General features: G+C 42.9%; 1 protein-coding gene across 8 annotated transcripts in view; it reads left to right on the forward strand.

The window, feature by feature from the left end:
• The window catches only part of Dennd2b (DENN domain containing 2B), a 154,698-nt gene that overhangs the window by 104,890 nt on the left and 31,034 nt on the right, over positions 1-18,774 (forward strand). For all 8 annotated transcript variants that reach the window (XM_027942317.3, XM_071616402.1, XM_071616396.1 and 5 more), the window contains one exon: positions 15,765-17,009. In XM_027942317.3, the coding sequence (XP_027798118.1) occupies positions 15,765-17,009 (1,245 nt within the window). The remainder of the gene's footprint in view (positions 1-15,764; positions 17,010-18,774) is intronic.

Consider the following 18,774-nt stretch of genomic DNA (forward strand, 5'->3'; position numbering starts at 1 on the left):
CTATAAGAATTTAGGTTGGGCTGTAAAGAAGATAGTGTGGGAAATTTTACTGAAAGTAAGTTATAATCCACTTCTGGTTTTGTCCTCTTTTTAAAAATGGGAATGTAGGACTATAGAAAAACCACAGATTTTGGAGTCCTATAGAATTGGGCTCAAATTCAAGCTCTAACTACTTGCCAAATAGATCTCAGAACATTTCCCTGTGCCTCCTAAAATACAAGTTATCTCATATATAAAATTATCTCACAGAGTTGCTATGAAGATTAAATGAGATAATATATCTTGGTGCTTAGCATAGTGGCTAAATCTCCCCGTGATGAGATAAAAGCTTCCAGACTGGCAGATAGACATACAGTGCTCTCACTAGGGTTTCTCAGTTCATGGGCAAGGCTGAATGCTAATGTCTTAGACTAGCCTTCAGGCTTGTCTGCCTGCCTTCTCTCTCTCTCTCTCTCTCTCTCTCTCTCTCTCTCTCTCTCTCTCTCTCCCTCCATACTTTTCCAGCCTCTTCTGATGAGTCTCAGTGGGCAAGTTTGACTGTTGGGTCCTCAGCCACTAGGCTGGATATCTATAAGACTGTCTAGCTGTGGGTTGGGATAGGATTAGATCCTTCCTGGATGTCTGAGCTGTACAGTGCTAGGCTGAGGCCCAATGGGGTGGGGCTCCCTCAGGTCTGGCCAGAGGCAGTGGTGGATGTTTGATTCATTCAGAGCTGGCATCAAGATATTGTTGGTAGAAAGGACACAGGATGTACCCGCTGGAGAATGGCTGGCGGAAATGAGGCAGGGGTTCCCTGTACCATACATGTTCCCTGTACCATACTAGTAGAAATAGTCTGATACACTGTGTCAAACACACAGGGATTGGCAGGACTGCCTTGCTAGTTATGTAAGAACATGGAACTTGACCAAACAAGTTTTATATCCACAGCAAGACTAGTAAGAACTTGTGTCCGAACTGAACTTTTCCCAGAACATTTGGCCAAGGCAGAACTAAGTCTAGATCTCAAAGTCTGCCTCTTACTGCCTGTTGTGGGAACCACTTTGCTATGCTGTCACCAGCCTGGTGGCTTGTCTTGCTCTTTAGTCTTATCATGATCGAGTTGGCAGGTGGAGACTGGAATTAAAGTTCCCATTTTTTGGTGCAGGGTTGGGATACTGGGTATTCTATCACTGAGCTATGTTCTCAACCCTTTCTTTAGATTTTGTTTTGAGACAAAGTCTCGCTAAGTTGCCCATGCTGGTCTTGAACTTATCAGCCTCCTAAGAGGCTGGAGTTACAGGCATGCACCACCATGTCTGGTTTTTCCCCATTTTAAAAAAATGTCAGACTATCATGGGAGTGAAATAAATATGAGATTCTATAGAATTATTCTTAATTTTAAAGAAATGGCATATTTAATAGTGCATTTAGAACTATACTTGAGATGACCATACCCAGCAACACTCAACTCCTCTAATCCTTTTTTCATCTAATTTCTACCATGCATGGGTTGGTATGGGTGGGAGGTGATATGCAGTATTTATGTTAAGTTTCAAAGCAGAATGAAGACTGATGACAGCATCCCCAGTTTCTATTTGGAATATACGCCTACATGTTTTTAAACGTTTTTAGAAATTGCTCTTCCTTTAGCTTCTCAGCCTGCTTGTTATCAAAACATGCTGGGTGGTGTTTGTAAATATCTGAGTTTCAGATGGGCCTTAAAAAAGCATCTTTCCAGCCTCCCTTCTAAGTCTTCATTTCCTTCCTGCCACATTTCCCATCTCTGCCTCCCTCCTTTTCTGGGAACCTGGCTTTTGGCACGGAGTCACAGGCCTCTGTGGCTAGCTATGCCCTTCTCTCAGAGGCAACCCCTGGGCTGTAGAGGTTAGTTAGACATTGTGATCTTGTGGTTTCTTTGGTTGTCTTAACCCCCAGTTGGATAAAGCAGGAAATCACTAGTTCACTTAAGAAGTCATTGTGAGTGAACTCTGAGGATTCTCCTAGGTGCCAGTCACTGTGCTGGACACAGGAACATAGAGGGCTGACCCATTCTCTCTCTAAGGCATTTACAACTTAGATCCATGATCATGGCACCTGAATTTCTTAGTCTGATCTTTCAATAGATGTTTGGCAGTGACCTGGGATCCTTTTATCATTGCCAGCCCAGGAATCTAAGGAAGAATAAATACTTTGGTATAGTCAGAAGTTTGTTTGGTGAAGGCAGGGGCTTGAAAGGCTTGGTCTTTGACACTCTGGCCACTTTGGAGGCCTTCACATCATCCACATGAAGGCAGTGTAACCCACTGATTCTAAGAAACATTTATTTCTAGCTTTGGGGAAGGGAGGAGTTCTGGGGCACGAGAAACTGGTGGAGATGGGCATATGGGACCCTGTGAACTGTCCAGATACATATTTGCTGTGCTTCATCCTTAATTTGCATAAGAGTGCACCTTATATACTGTTGCACCAGTCTGTGTTAAAGATCATGGATTCCATTTCCTAGGTTTTTATAGGTATTTTACTACTTTATCTCCTTTTTTTTTTTTTCCTTTGCAGCTTAGTTTTGATTTGGCAGGGATCTATAGGAAGAGGAGATCTGAGGTTTTTCATTTGACCATCTAAGTTTTGTTCTTTGCTGTGTCTTCGGCTCCTGGAACAGGTTTCTTTTTTCTCATTGGCTGAATGGATGCACTGCTTCACCCTTTCCTGCCAGATACGCCTCCCCATAGGCTCTTCTGACTCCAACTCACACAATTTGGCACCCAGCTCTTGGGGGTGGGGGTGGGATTCTCAAACCTCTGAATTTCAGAGGTCAGGCTTTATTGTGTTGGTGCTGCTGACCTGGAGTAGGACCAGAACCAGTTGGCCACTTGCAGACAAGGAAATGTCATATTCAGAGGTAATTCAACTGTTTATTATTTATGTATATATAGTTTTAATTATTGATGGACTTTTTTTTTTATTAATTTGTTTATATGTGGTGCTGAGAGTTGAACCTAGTGCCTCACACATGCCAGGCAAGCCCTCTACCCTGAGCCACAACCCCAGCCCAATTCAATTGTTTTTATTGGGGAACTTGACTAAGGAATTTCACTTGTGTAGTAAGACCTGGCAGGCAGAAGGGGCTCTTCTCAGAAGACTTTCTGTGTCTGCAGATTTCTTCCACAACTTTTTTACTATGAAATTCTAGTACTGAGTCATTGTGACTTGGAAATATAGGATGTCAGTCTCATGTTTGAGAACTTGCTTCTGGTTTTAGGTACACAAAACCTGGATATCTGTAAGAATGTGGAATTCTTAAGGGCAAGGATTTTGGCTTCTTTTTGTGTTTTCAGAGCCTGGAACAATGCTTAGCATATAGAAGGTGCCACCTGCTTATCAGTCAGTTGACTAAGTAGCTGGGAGGGCAACATTTTATAAAGCATAGACTGCTGTGCTATTGGGGTCCTTGAGTACTTCCCTCGTGGGTTTTCTTAGCTTTGGACTCTATTTCCATCCACTCTATAGATCTTAAAAGGGTAGAGTTGAGAAGAGTTCTCAGAGCTTGCATTATTAGTCATCTTTCTGTCACTGTGACAAAATACCTGAGAAAATCAATTTAGAGGGGAAAGATTTATTTTGGCTTATGGTTTTATAGGTTTCAGGCTGTGGTCATCTGGCTCCTTTTTTTTCTGTGCTTGTGGTAAGGCAGCATATCATGGCAGAAGGGCACGTATGGTGGAGCAAGCTGCTCATCTCATGGCAGCAGGGAAGCAGAGTGAGTGAGTAAGGAAGGGTCTGTGGAAGAGATACACCCTTCCAGGTGACCTGCTTCCTCCAGCTAGGTCCTACCTCCTATACTTTCCACCACTTTCCAACAGTTCATTCAATTATGAATCCATCAGTGGATTAATCCTTTGATGAGGTTAGAGCCTCATAAACCAATCACTTCCCAAAAGCACCACTGCTGAACATTGGTGCATTGGGAGCAGCAACCTTCAACACTTGAGCCTTTTGGGGATATTCCGGATCCAAACTGTAAGAGAAGTCATTCAGTTTAACCCACCTGATTTATATATGGGGAAACTGAGGCACAGAGAAGAGGAAGGATACAATGTTAATGAGAGGAATAACCAAGCTTTCCTATCTTGATCCTTCTAATTTTTTATTGTACCACCACATTCACATTCCTATAAACATTACTGTCATCTCCCTGCTCAAAAATTATTGCCATCCATGATAAGGTCAACCTTGCCTGTTTGGCAAGGCTTCTTGGTTTGGTTTGGCCCTGGTCTTTCTTTCTACCCTTAGTCATTCACCAAAGAAAACTTTATATTTCTGCATCTTTTTTCCAGGGATTTTCTTAACCAGTCAGCTAGGATTGGTTAAGAAACAGTAGCTCCTCTCTACATTTACTCTTAGAAACCTTGTTTTGAAGCCTCCAAATGGCACTAATCATAGTGTACCCCAAAGGGTGGATATCCGTATGAGTCTTATTTTCTTTCCTCAATCAGAGCTCTTTGGTGCTCAGCACGTACTCTTTTGGAATGTTAGAGTTGGGAAGGAGCTTGGAATTCATCTGGCCTAGTTTCTTATGTTACATGAGAAGATGGTAAATCCCACACAGGTAAACAGTAGTAGAACTATAATGTTAATTCACATCTGCAGAAGTCTGTGCAGTAAAAGAGAGGACTCTTTTAGTGATATGGTGAAATTTGGACATGCCTTGAGGTTCCACTGTCAAAGTGGGCACAGATTTGGACCCTGTGCTTTAGATTTCAGGAAAAGTGTATGTGTCAGCTTTTGTTACTGTGACCAGAATCCCTGACATAAACGGCTTAAATTAAAAAGACATATTTTGGCTCATGTTTCCAGATTTCAGTCCATGGTCACTGACTCCATTGATTTGGGCTTTAGGTAATCAGAACATCGTAGCAGAAGGGTGTGGCAGATAAAAGCTGCTGCTCTCATGGCAGCCAGGAAGCAGAGAGCAAGGAAGGGGCTGAGGATGTGCTATACCCTTCCAGGGCCCTGGTGACCTACTTCTTCCAATTAGGCCCTGCCTCTTCAAGTTTCTGTCCTCCCAAATAATGCCATCAGTTATGCACTAATGGGTTATTCCATCGATGAGTTCAACACTCTAATAATCCAATCACTTCCCAAAGCCCACCTCTGAACATGGCTGTGTCTGGGATCAAGCCTTTGATACATGAACCTTTGAGGGACATTCCAGATCCAAACTATAATAGAGTAAGGGCTTGCAGTAAAGAAAAAAATTATGAAAATAGTAGGTGTGGGTAAAAGATAGCACTGGGCACAGTGGCGCACACCTGTAATCCTAGTGATCTGGCAGGCTGATGCAGGAGTATTGCCAGCCTCAGCAACTTAATGAGGCCTTGAGTAACTTATTGAGACCCTGTCTTTTATATATATTTAGTGGTAGTTGGACACAATACCTTTATTTTATTTATTTATTTTTTATATGGTACTGTGGATCGAACCCAGGACCTCATACATGCAAGGTGAGTGCTCTACTGCTGAGCCACAACCCCAGGCTCCCCCTCCCCCCATCTTGAACAAACAAACAACAACAACAAACAGATAAAATGACTTGGTATGTGGCTTAATGGTAAAGCACCTCTGAGTTCAATCCCCAGTACTGCCCCACAAAACATTGTAGACCCTCTCTCCTGTCCTGGTCACGGCAGACCACCCCTCAGGAGGATCTGTGACCTCAGCCCCCCCACTTACCTGAGATGCTTTCTAGAATTCAATCATGATGCCTTTAATACTGGTCTGCTTATCTGTTGCTTTGTAATACATGGCCCCAAATTTAATGATGATCTTTATTTTGCTCACAAATTACAATTTGCATAGGGATCATCCAGGAAAGTTTGTCTTCCTTGCAGCATCATTTAGGGTGTCTTAAAGATTGGTGGTGATTCAGTAGGGGCTAGGATCATCTGAATGCTTGTACAATGCTGGTTGTTGCCTGGGACCTCAATTTGGGAATACCTGCATGTGGCCATTACACTTGGTTCCATGCTTTTATGGAATGGGGTTTGGATTCTAAGAGTAAGCATCTGAAGAGAACATGTCATTTTATAATATGACATGTCATTTTATACATGTCATTTTATAAATTAGCCTCAGAAATCACATAGTCTCTCTTCTATTGTATGGCATAATAAAGAGGTAAGTTCAAAGGAAGGGAAGGTAGTTCTCACCACCTGATGAAAATAGTATTAAACATCTTATTGTAAGAAGGATATATATGGGATGGGAGTACATTGTGATTGCTGTCTTAGGAAAATACAATCTACTATAGTTGTCCTCCAGTTACAATTCCAGATACAAAGTATATTCAATCTTTTCCCTAAAATGTAGATCTCATCCTCTTAATGGCATTGAAGTTGAGGATCTTGCCATCAAAATCAGATCCAGGCATAGATGAGGCTCTTGGTGTGCAGTTCCTTTCATTGTATACAGCTCCTTGAGTACTGTTCTCTCACTGTGAAGATCTACAAAGAGAATATATACCTGTCCCTCAAAATACACTGATGGGACAGGCCTAGGATAACCACTGTAGATGTTTCTTTAAAAAAAGAAAAAGTCACCAGTCTGTTGAAATTTTTATATTCATTGGGGCGCATTTCTTGGTTAGTCTTATTCTACTGCCTTAGAGTCATTTACCTTGTCCCTGCTTCCACCCTCTATATTTTTGGGTCTGCCCTCTGAGTTATCCTTCCTTTTCCATAAAAGAAGCTCATTCTTACAGGTGAATACTTTTCTCCACCTTCTTCATGCCCATAATATGTCAAGAGTTCATAGTTTTCCTTTCTTTTTGTACTCTCTTTTTTTCAGTCCAAATTGATATACTTCTTTAAAAACTTCATAAGTTGTTTTTTTTTAACAATCCATTATAATTGACAAAAATAATCCTTACAAAGGATAAAGCTCTCTCCAATTTGGGTTCTTACGATTCTTAGAAGTCTAATTGTTTACATAGAGGATCTGCCAAGACTGGCTCTTAAGATACCTTGAAGACCTTTTTTCTGTTCTAGGAGGCAGTATGTTAAAATAATTTTTGAGGTCTTTACAAGGATTTTTCAGCCTCATTTAAATTTTATTTTTAGGGGCTGGGGCTGTAGCTCAGTAGTAGAGTGCTTGCCCTGCACATGTAAGACACTGGGTTCAAACCTCAGCACCACATAAAAATAAATAAATAAACATATTTTTTAGATAAATAAATAAATAAATTAATTAATTTTATTTTTACAGGTATATTGAAGGATAATGTATAAAAAAATAATGTAAAATGTACGGTTTGAGTCCCCCCCCCTCTGTTTTACACACACACACACACACACACACACACACACAATAAAACTATCACCACAACCTGGAAGCCATTTCTTAATTTGAGAATTTTTTCCTGTCTAGAGAGACTGGAAACAGTTTTCTTTTCTGACCCAGCGCAATTTCTTTCTTAGCTTATCTCTTTTCTCATGTATTATTGGCAGCTAGAAGTCAGATGGCACCTTAGTATTTTGCCTGCAAATTTTCTTAGCTAGTTCATCAAATTTATTATTATATTTCCTGTATTCCATGAATAATAGGTGAGAGAATCACCAAACTTTTAAACACAATAAAGGTACTATTTTCTTCAGCTTTTAAATGACATTTTCTTACTTGGCCTTAAGCTCCTACTGACAGTCCCAGAGACAAGGAGTCAATATTTTTAAAAATTTGCTTCAGTAGCATCCCACTTAAAAATACCAAATTCTGTTTCAGTTATTGCCAAAAATCACTTCCAGATTTAATGGTATAAAATAGCCATTTTATTTTGCTCCCAGACTCCAGGACTTAGGAATTCAGACAGAGGACTACTGAGATGGCTTGTCCTTGCTTCAAGACATCTGGGACCTTGCTAAAAAGACCGCAAGGTTTAGTGATTCCATGGCCAGGGACTGGTATCCCCTGGCAATGTTTTAACTCACACATCTGAAGGTTGATCCTGGATGTTAGCTGGGACTTCCACTGAGTCTTTCAGCCAGAATGCTAACACATACCTTCTCCACGTGGCCTGACCTTGCTTGTAGCATGGGGATCAGGTATTACAAGTTGCTAGTTTCTTGATGCCTGGTTCTGAAAAGTGGTACAATATCATTTCTGTATTCTATTGCACAAGGAGTTATAGAACCCAGATTCACGAGGAGAGGTCATTTTGACAGGAAACACACCAAAGAATTTGGTGACCATGTTTTTAAAACAACTACAAGTGCCTTTGGCATGGTTTCCTAGAACTGGATTTCTGTCCCTCTTGGCTCTGCATAATGCCCGCTCTGCTTTGTATAGCAGCCCAGTTTGTACTGAATTAGGGCTTTTTGGGATTTTGCTCTCAGGCACCTATAGCCTCAGAGGGGGCTTCTACATGTTCATGGCAGCTACTACATAGAGTTTTTGTGATTCCTACTCCATAAAAGAGCTCACCACTTCTCTTTGGGTTTCCTTAGAAATCAGCTGGGAGACAGGTATAGGTGGCTTTGGAAGATCCTTAGATGTGCTTTCTGGAGATGAAAAGGCAACTTAATTTATGCTCCAACCCCCAGATACTTTTTTGCCTATCCTAACAAGCTGTGATAAAGCTTGCAAGTCTCTGCGTCTGTTGGTCTGGATATAGCCCCACTTGAGGCTGAGGCTGCTCTGAATTCTCTTAGGGCTTCCTAGCCATTTGAGAAGAGATTGCTTTGGGAAGAGGAAGGACAAGTTGCAAGTGACACCCTGTCCTTTGGCTTTTTATCAGAACTGCTCTGAAGTGAGATGTTAGCACTAGAGTTACTGGGAGAATCCCTTCTGTAGCCAGGGAACAAAATCCAGGTCTTGTCGATAGGACTCAAGCTGCCTTCCTTCTTTTCCTCCTCCTCTGTGCTCAAAGTATGGCCTCAGGGTAGCACAGTGAGAATGTCATCCCTAGAGCTGTGGTAATCACTAAGTGATGAGAGATTGCTGGTGCCTGCTGATCCAACAGGGTGCACCTTAGTTGAGCAGACCTTGAATGGTAAATGGTCAACTCTGAAGCAGTTTTGTTTGAAGCAGGCTAGATACCTGTTTAGTAGGGACAAGCCAGGCTCCTGCAGACAGGCTTACCACATCATGGGGCCTCTGAGGTTATTGCTCGGATTCGTAGAACTTTTCCCCAAGTGGCTCCAACTTGGTCCCTTCCTGGGACTAATACTTGTAGTATCCCTAGGACCAAAAAGAAAAAAAGCAACTCTGAGCATGCCAAGTTCAAAACTGCCTTATCATCAAGGGCTACACACAGCCTTCTCTCCTCAAAACCCCTTGATCTGTAGGACATCCTTTAGCATAAATGCTTCCTGTTATGTTGCTTGAGAGGGCACCCACTGACCCAAGAACTGGGTCATGTTCATGAGAAACAGTGTCAGATTGAGTATTTTGCATGTTAACTCTCAATTTCTATGTGTAAGCCAATATGCACACACATTGTTTACTCTTTAAATTTGTTCTCTTCCATACCTTACTTCATACCCTTTTTATCCTACTACTTGTCATAAATATGCTCTCTGTGTATGTTTATTGTTCTCTTTTAAATTTCCTGCACCCCCATCCCACTTTCTTGAATGTTTATCTTCTTCCCTATGCCCTGAAAATGTTAGTTTTGGACGGTTGTACATTGTGGTTGTTGGCATCCCTACCCATGCTGAACAGCAGAACTAGCTGCTGCTGACGGCTGTGGTGCACCAGGCACCCAGTTGTACAGTGGCTGCCTTCCCAAGGGGCAAACTGGGATTGTAAAACAGAGAGAGATGACAAGAGCCAAGTCTGGCTGTCTGTTGACTGCTTCGTATTTACTTTTCTTTTGTCATTATGGATTATTTATAGTCTTCACTTTTATACATGGACATCATCTTAGTTACACAATTAGTATCTCAAGGATATTCAGAAGTAAGTGTTTTTCCTGTTTTATAAAGAATTTGAGGCTTAGAGGATGTAGGTGACTTGCCCAGAAACACATCTAGAAATTGAGGAACTGTTAGGACCCAGATGTCTAGACTCTTGGTCTGATATACAGTTTTTGCCTTATAAGAGAGGACTGAGAGCTGTACTAGGCTTCACTAATGTGTACCTTTCTGTACAAAAAGAAAAAAAAAAAAATACGACAGGTAGGGAAGCCTATAGACAGTGCCATGGGAAGACATAAAGGCAATGTACATTTTAACTTTTTAAAAATTCGTTAATTTGACACAAACATTAATGTCTACTCAATTTTAGGTTCAGTGCAAAGTGCAGATTATATCAAGATTAACAAGATCTATTGTCACTACCTTCATGTAGTTTTACTCATAGTCTAGTTAGGAAAACAGGTGAAGGGCTGAGTATGTAGCTCAGTGGTAGAGCACTTGCCTAGCTTGCACAAGCCCTGGGTTCAATTCCCAGTAGTGGGGGAAAAAACAGGAGTAAACAGTATGACATATAAAGTGTTATACATACCATAATAGATATTTTTTCCAGGCATAGTGGAAATATCTAAAATTGGCCACCTCCACCTGGGTGAGGGGGTAGGGTGGGAAAAAGCTAGGAGTTTGATGTGTCTGAGGGTGGGATACAGGATCCGTGTGGAGAGAAACAGTGTGAGATGATGAAGGTAGGGAACAGCTCATGCCTTGTCAGGCATGCCAGTGAACTTTCACTTTATTCTGCAGATAGTGGGGAGTTTCAAACATAATCAGCTTTACATTTTAGAAAGATGTCAGAAGATGAGAGGATAGACCAGAACAGGTGCTGTACTGAAGGGAAAGAGGGAATTTAAGAGACTGTTTTAATAGTTCTGGTGAAAGATAAGCTCTGAACCAAGGAAGTAGTAATGGTAATGGAGTTGGTGAGGAGGGGACAGATCTGAAAGATGTCAAGAAGCAGAACTGATAGGATTTGGTCATCAAAAAGGTTAGTGTGTTGGGGGAGGTGTTTGGATCCAGATGTTTGGAAGAGGGAAGAAAAGCCCTGACCTTTTCTCTCTAAGGAATGAGTTGATAGTACATAACATCAGTAAAGCTAGGGGCCAAGGAAGCACAGAACAGCCCAGGAATGAGACCATGTGAGATGATAGCTGGGTCAAGTGGATGGCAAAGAGAATGCTATACAGTCAAGGCAAATCCTTTTAGGTGAGCATTGGGTTCCTACCTACCCCCTGCCCCCCGACCATTACTCCTGTACTTGTATCCTCTGTGTGCTGCACTGACAGTGGTTCTGTCTTATTGCATATCATTCAAAAATGCTGTAATATCTCCTAACCCAAATGCTTCCACATTCCAACTACCATCTCATTTTCTTGTTCCCTTTCTTAGGAAAACTGAATTGTCTGAACTCTCCTCCACTTCTATTTCTGTTCCCTCTTCTACTTCTTGTCCTTCCATTTTCTTGAATTCCTTCCAGTTAGGCTTTCCTTCCTACATCTCCCATGTCCTCTCTTATCAAGATCACAGTGACTGCCATGTTGGCAAATCAAATGACCATTTCTCATACTTTCTCTCACTTGACTGTTGGCAGATGTGACTCAGTTAATCCCTCCCTATTTCTTGAAGTTCTCAGGATATCACTCTTCATGGTTTTTCTCTTTCCTCACCAAATGCCCTTCTTTGCTAATTTCCTCCTCATCCTGACCTCAAACACTGGAAAGAAATCCCAGGATTCAGTCCTTGGACTTCTTTGGCGATGTTTATACCTTAGATGACCTTCTCTGGTCAGATAATCTAAAATAAATATCTGTATATTACTAATCACTCCCAAATTGAATTGAATAATATGAATTCCATTTTACCCAGTGCTCAGGCCCAAAATCTTGTGTCATCCTTGACTTCATCCCTCACTCCCTTCATCTAGCTCATCAGAGAATCCTGTTGACCAAGCTCTCAAAATAGATCCCTCTCTACTGCTACCATTGTAATCTGAGCCATCATAATGACCTTGTCTAGATTGTTGCAGTAGCCTTCCAATTAGCCTCCATCCTCACACCTCTACACATCATTCTCTGATGTGAAGTCAGGTCACATCACTCCTTTCCACATCCCTTTAGGAGCTTCCTTCTACTTTTAAGTACAAGCCCAAGTCTTATCAGTGGCCCCTGGTGTCTTCCATGAGAGGCCTTGGTGTCTCTGACTAATCTCCAGCCCACTGCTCTTCTCTTATTTCACACTGGCCTCCTTGTTGCCCTTGGAATACAGTAAGTATGCCATTGTCTCAACCTGTATGCTCTTTCTGTCTTGAACACATTGCTTCCTTCCTTTCGGTTATGTTTACATGTTACCCTGGCAAAGGGCCTTCCATAATCTTCCTATATAAAGCAGAAACTCATCCCCACTATGAATCTCATCCTATCCTTCTCTCTCTCTCTCTTTCTTCTCTCCCTTCCTTTTCTTTCTTTCCCTATCTCCCCCTCCCTCTCTTTCTCTTTTATTTTTTCCTTCTTTCACAAGGTCTCTCTGTGTTGCCCCTGCTGTCCTTAAGCTTGTAATTTTCCTGTCTCAGCCTCCAGAGTAGCTAGAATTATAGGCATACACCACCACACCCAGCTCTCCTTTATTCTTTATTGGCCTCATAACTGACATAATTGCTTTGCTTACTGACTAATCACTCTAAAATGAAGCAATGCTGTGTTTGTCTACCAAAATGTAAACTATAGAAAAAGAGACTTTATATTTTTACTCTTTGCTGATCCTTAATGCCAAGAATGGTACCTAGAATGTGCTTGGTGCACAATATAGATTGATCAGATGGGTGAGGAGCCAAGGTGCATCTCAAGGCTGGTGCAGCTGACACTGTGGTCTGGGTAATAGGTATCTTCCTTTGTTCCCATGTTCAGTGAAGGTTATCAAGGAGCTGTCCCTAGAGCTCTGAAGAAAGGAAGCTAGATTTTCTGTCAGTAGTGGAGTGGAGACCAGACATAAAAGTAGTGTTTGCTCAGATGGTTGGCTTCTTGACACTGCCTGGATCTAGGCACTGCCATTCTGCTGGCCACTATTTCCTCTTGCCCAGCAAGGGGAGAATTATCTTACATTCATTTCCAATATCAAGTTGAGGACTAAGAAACAACTAGAGAGAATGAAACTGAAGCCCAAGAATGAGCAATCTCTCATTCATTCCAACATGTGCTATATGCTCTGTAAACTCATTGTCACAAAGAACCAGCATCCTGACACCTGTCTCTTTTAAGCATCCCTGCTTTAGGTGACAGGTTCTTCTGAACTCTTCCCTAACCTGGGAACAGAGACTGATGGACACAATTTATCTCACCTCCAAATGAGAATAACTAAAGTCAAGTCCTTTTTTGGAATGTAACCACTCATTTCACTCATTTGCTTAGGAGGATGGACTGAAGAATTTTTTTTGTACTAGGGATTGAATCCAGAGGCACTTAACCACTGAGCCACATCCACAGCCCTATCCTCATTAAAAAAAAAAAATTAAATTTTGAGGCAGGGTCTCACAAAGTTGCTTAGCGCCTTGTTGAGTTGCTTAAGCTGGCTTTGAACTCATGATCCTCTTGCTTTAGCCTCACAAGTCACTGGGATTATAGGCATGTACCACTGCACCTGGCTAGGACTGATGGATGTACATGAGCAAGCAGTGACAGCAGCTTGGCTCAGGGGCAGCTGGCTGCTGTCTTTTGGATGGCATGGCACTCTGGAGTCCAGCTTTGAAAGCCATGGTGTCATGATCAGGTAGGTCTTTGCAAGGTGCAGTGTTTGCCAAATCCTGCATCTTTTACATCTGTGGTTCCATAAAATAAATGAGACCTAAGGTTTGTGTCAGATCTCCTAAGGCCGGAGCCTGGTGTACTGTCCTGCTCCAGCTTACCCTAGCGGGGGCTGAGGCTTGCTGCATTTACACATCCTCACTGGACAGTCTCTTTGGTCATTGGCTTGGCTGGGCTCCGAATTTCTCTCATCTGTGCCCATATACATGTAGGATAGCTCTTGTTTGACTTGCCCTTTTAAAAACAACTTAAGCATGTTGAGGTTTCCTGTTGATCGGGGGCAGCCAGAGGCTATGACCCAAGAGGGAATTCTTGGCCAGTGCCTAACTCACCCGAGCTCCAGTTTTCTGTACATGAACAAGCGGTGACAGCAGCTTGGCTCAGGGGCAGCTGGCTGCCGTCTTGTGGATAGCATGGCATTCTGGAGTCCAGCTTTGAAAGCCATGGTGTTATGATCAGGTAGGTCTTTACAAGGTGCAGTGTTGGCCAAATTCTGCTATCTTTGAACAAAACCTATTCAGAAAGAGTTCCTTAATTTGACAGTGATTTCTATAGTAGACAGAAAGATGCGTGTAGAAGTTTGCTCATGGTTCTCTTCAATAAGCTCATTTACCTTTATCTTTGCCTTTTTTTGTTCATTCGCTAAGCACTTTCTACATACTGACTATGTGTCCCTTGACCTAGAAGAAATAATCTAGCAGGGAAGACAAAAGTGTTCCCTGATACTTAAAAATGCTGCATTCTAGCCTGGGGTGTGCCCAGTGCTAGGGGTTTCTGTTGAGCCATATTTGAAGGCCCAGTGGTTCACAAAGATGACAGAGGCTACTTGGTTCATATCTGTCATCCCAGCGACTTGGGAGATTGAGGCAGGAAGATCACAAGTTGGGGGCCAGCCTCAGCAATTTAGCAAGACCCTGTCTCAAAATAAAAAATAAAATGGGCTGGGAATGTGGCTCAGTGGTTAAGTGTCTCTGGTTTCAATATTTTGTGCTAAAAAAAAGATGTTAGAGGCTACTGCTTATTCATTATAGAGAGGCAGCATAATGTAGTGTAAGGTTATGTCCTGTCTTCCCTTACGAACTGAGTGACCTTGGATGAGATATTTAACATATCTTAGTGTCTTTGATTTGTACTATGAAGTTAATGTAGTAACACATAATAATAACCTTATAAAACTTACATGAAGATTAAATAAGTTAATATGTGTAAAACCATTGAGAACTGTTTTTAGTATTTGCTAAGGTCTATATATGGATTTGGAGCTGGAAGATAGCTGAGGCTTGTTGGATGTGATGCCACTTTTGTAGGATGGAGCTATCTAAGGAGTTATGTCCCTTCTCCATTGGTCTCCTGATGGAGAGGGCAGAGAGGACTCTTTCTTGAGGATTTTTTTTTTAACTTTGTTCTGGCCTTGGGGAATCCTAGTTCCTGTTAGGACCCAAGTGAGGAAGTAGGATTTTGTGTTCAGTAGCATAGGTGTAGGAGAGAGGGGATTAATAGTTCAGGGAAAGATCAAAGTATGTATTTGGGTTACTTCAGGAAATAGTGTGTGCTGAAGCTGCCTTGTACCAGCTCACAGGAGTTGATCACTCTACATGCTGCCCTCTCACTCTATATTTAATGGTATCACAATAGTAGCTGAGGAATAGTAGGAATATTTATACTGTAGAAATTTGTTAGCCATTTAATAGTGTATCACTGATCTCACTGACCTCTTGTTGGCAGATACAGATTCTTGGGATTTCTAGACTGTCATAGAACAGGCTTCTGCTCCTCACATTATGTGGGGTCTCTGGGGGCAAGTTGGGCAAAGAGGCCCATTGAGTTTGGCTTGATGTGGCTTAGGAGCTGTTTCTCTCCTTGAGGACATCCTTGAAGGTGCATTGCTTGAACAGAGTGCTTTTGACTTTGAGAGTTCTACAGGAAAGAGATGCTGGGTTCTCTAAGAATAAAACATGATGCCTCTGGTTTTTAACCTACTCACTAATGGTTTTTTTTTTTTTTTTTTACCTTTTTTTGCTTCTAGGTCTCAGTCAGTCTCTCCACCTCCAGTTCTGTCCCCACCAAGGAGTCCCATCTATCCCCTCAGTGATAGTGAAACCTCAGCCTGCAGGTACCCTACTCATTCCAGCTCCCGAGTGCTTCTCAAGGACTGGCACCGCTGTGATTCTTTACCCCGAGATCCTCAAGATCCTTCCCCAGATACTTCTCCACCCATCTGTCCTATCAAGGCCACTAGCTCCAATTATTTGGACAGAAGCCCTTCAGTGTGCAAAAGAGAGAACCAGAAGGAGAATGTCCAGTGTGCAGCCCAGGATGTAGAGGGAGTAGCTGCTTGCCTCCCCCTTGCCCAGAGCACCCCATTCCTAGGGCCAGCACTTGGCTCACGGAGTGTCTTGCTGACCCGCACTGGCACCCGTGCCCACAGCCTGGGCATCCGGGAGAAGATTTCAGCATGGGAAGGTCGCCGAGAGACTTCGCCCAGGATGAGCCTCTGTGGAGAGAAACGGGAGGCCTCTGGGGGTGAGTGGGTAGTCAGTGAGGGCTGCCCCAGCGTGGTGCCATCCCCCTGCAGCTCAGAAAAGACCTTTGATTTCAAGGGCCTCCGGAGGATGAGCAGGACCTTTTCTGAGTGTTCCTACCCTGAGACCGAGGAAGAGGCAGAGACACTCCCTGTCCGGGACTCTTTATACCGGCTGGAGAAGCGGCCAGGCCGGAGTGAGCCCAGTGCCTTCCTCAAGGGGCATGGCAGCAAGAAAGAAAGCTCAGCAGTGCTGAGCCGGATCCAGAAAATTGAACAGGCCCTGAAGGAGCAGCCAGGCCGGGGGCTCCCCCAGCTCCCCAGCAGCTGCTACAGTGTAGATCGTGGGAGAAGGAAGACAGGAACCTTGGACACCTTGGAGGAACCAACAGGGAGCGCGAGTGTGAGCTCTGGCACCTGGGCAGCAGGAGTGCCTGGAGTTGGGGGGGAGGCGGGCCTGCCCCTGGAGAGGGAAGGCAGTGGTTCCTTGAAGCCAGGGACCCCTGGAAATAATCCTAACTCCCAGCTGCTGCCATCAAAGAGCTCCCCTGATCCCGCTGTGAACCCTGTCCCCAAACCCAAGCGCACCTTTGAATATGAGGCTGACAAGAACCCCAAGAGTAAGCCAAGCAATGGTCTACCTCCTTCGCCCACACCTGCTGCTCCACCCCCCTTGCCCTCCACCCCAGCCCCACCAGTCACCCGGAGACCCAAGAAGGACATGCGTAGTCATCGCAAGTCCCAGAGCAGGTAACATGCCCTTCCTTGTGTCTTATAGTGGGACATAGTGGCTTTCTTTTAAATGAAGGATGCAAAAGCAGATTGTAGTGTGGAGTGCTTCCTAGACTCTGAAGCACTGAATAACCATTAGTTTGGTGGTGGTTGTAGTGAAAAATGAGATTGTTTCTCTTTTCTCATAGGATATGTGCATGGGCGTGGGAGGATGAAGACACTTCTTCCCATTTCTATGTATTGCAGATGTTGGCTGGGTTTGGCCTTTAGGGTAGAGCTGGGCTGTTTCCTGAGCCCAACTGAAACTCCTTAATCTTTCATGGGAAGATCAGAGCCATCATATTCTTAGGTCAAGCAGGTGGTCCCTTGAGGAGACTGGTAGGGTCTCAGCCTCACTATTACCTGAAGTGCCAGCACTGGAAACTTTTCTAGTGAAGAATTATCTGAATATTGCATTCTATGATTCACACAGTAGTGTTAGCAAATTTAACATGATTCTTCTCTCCTGAGGGCCTCCTAGCCATATGGAAACTCTGGGCCTGTTTCAAGAGAGGATTCTTAGATCTTGAAAGGGAAGACCGATGGAGGAGGGAAAGATGAAACTGATGGAAAAAGGAGTGAAAAAAAAAACCAAAACATTTCACCTTCTTCTTGGCTAAGTCCAAGAACTACCTATTCTTAGCTTCTTATTGGTTTCCCAGTCAGCCTTTCTGACCCTGGACTACCAGGGCCCACAGTGACTTGGGAGCTGGAGCTGCTGGAGTTGGTTAAAATTGACAGGCATCTGTTCTCTGAAGGTTGGGAGCCAGCTTCCTTTGGAAGAGTTTTTCTCCTCCCCCTCACTGCCTTTCTCAATTAGCTCAAAGACAGATGGACATTCAGGTTTGTTTCATTTCTGGGGATTCTTCAGTCTGTTCCCATACTTGGGCTTAATCCACCATATCCCATCTCATGTTAAATTTTCCTGCCATGTGTATAGAGGATGAATCACAAAGGTTCAGACCCCTGAGCCAGAACACCCCATGGCTAAGGTTAATCCCATGTTTTGGCCCACCCCAGAATACTCAGTTGCTCTTTAATTCTTTACCAGCCTGCCAGGATTGTTTGCTTTGTCCTTATTCATCCATTTCTACAAACACCCATCCAGAGCTTTCGGTGCACCAAGCCTTGTGCTGGTCAAAGATACACAGAAGCAAATAACATGGTTCTTCCATTCACAGACTTCATGGACTAGTGCACAGATAAATTGTAGACACTGTGAGGTGTTCCATGACCCGTGTCAGCACAGGACTCTGCAAATACCCAGAGGCAGGTAACTTAAACTGGGGAGTGAGGGGAAGCCCCTCAGAGACAGAATTGCTAACCTAAATTTAGAAGCAGTTAACTAGGTAACAAGAGGGAATGGGGGAGAGTTCATTTATATGTAATATATACATAAATATCACACACACTTTATATGGTAGAGTTACTTTATATAAGAATTTAGCAAATGAAATCTTTGCTCTTGGAAAAAAGAGAAACAGTTTTAAAAGTGTAAGCTGTTCTGTTTGTCTTACCACAAGGTGAACATATTCCTCTGAGGAGAATGAACTGGTAAGTTTGTACTCTTAGCCAGGTGTGATTCTTATATACTTTTTAATCATTTTTAAATTTTTATTTATTTATTTATTTATTGGTGGTGCTGGGGATTGAACCCAGGGCCAAGGCAAGCACTTTACCAACTGAGCTATATCCCCAGCCCCCCTACTTTTTCATTTTTTAAAAATGCAGGTCTGCTGATATT

The sequence above is a fragment of the Marmota flaviventris genome, chromosome 9, assembly GCF_047511675.1.
Source record: "Marmota flaviventris isolate mMarFla1 chromosome 9, mMarFla1.hap1, whole genome shotgun sequence".
NCBI lineage: Eukaryota > Metazoa > Chordata > Mammalia > Rodentia > Sciuridae > Marmota > Marmota flaviventris.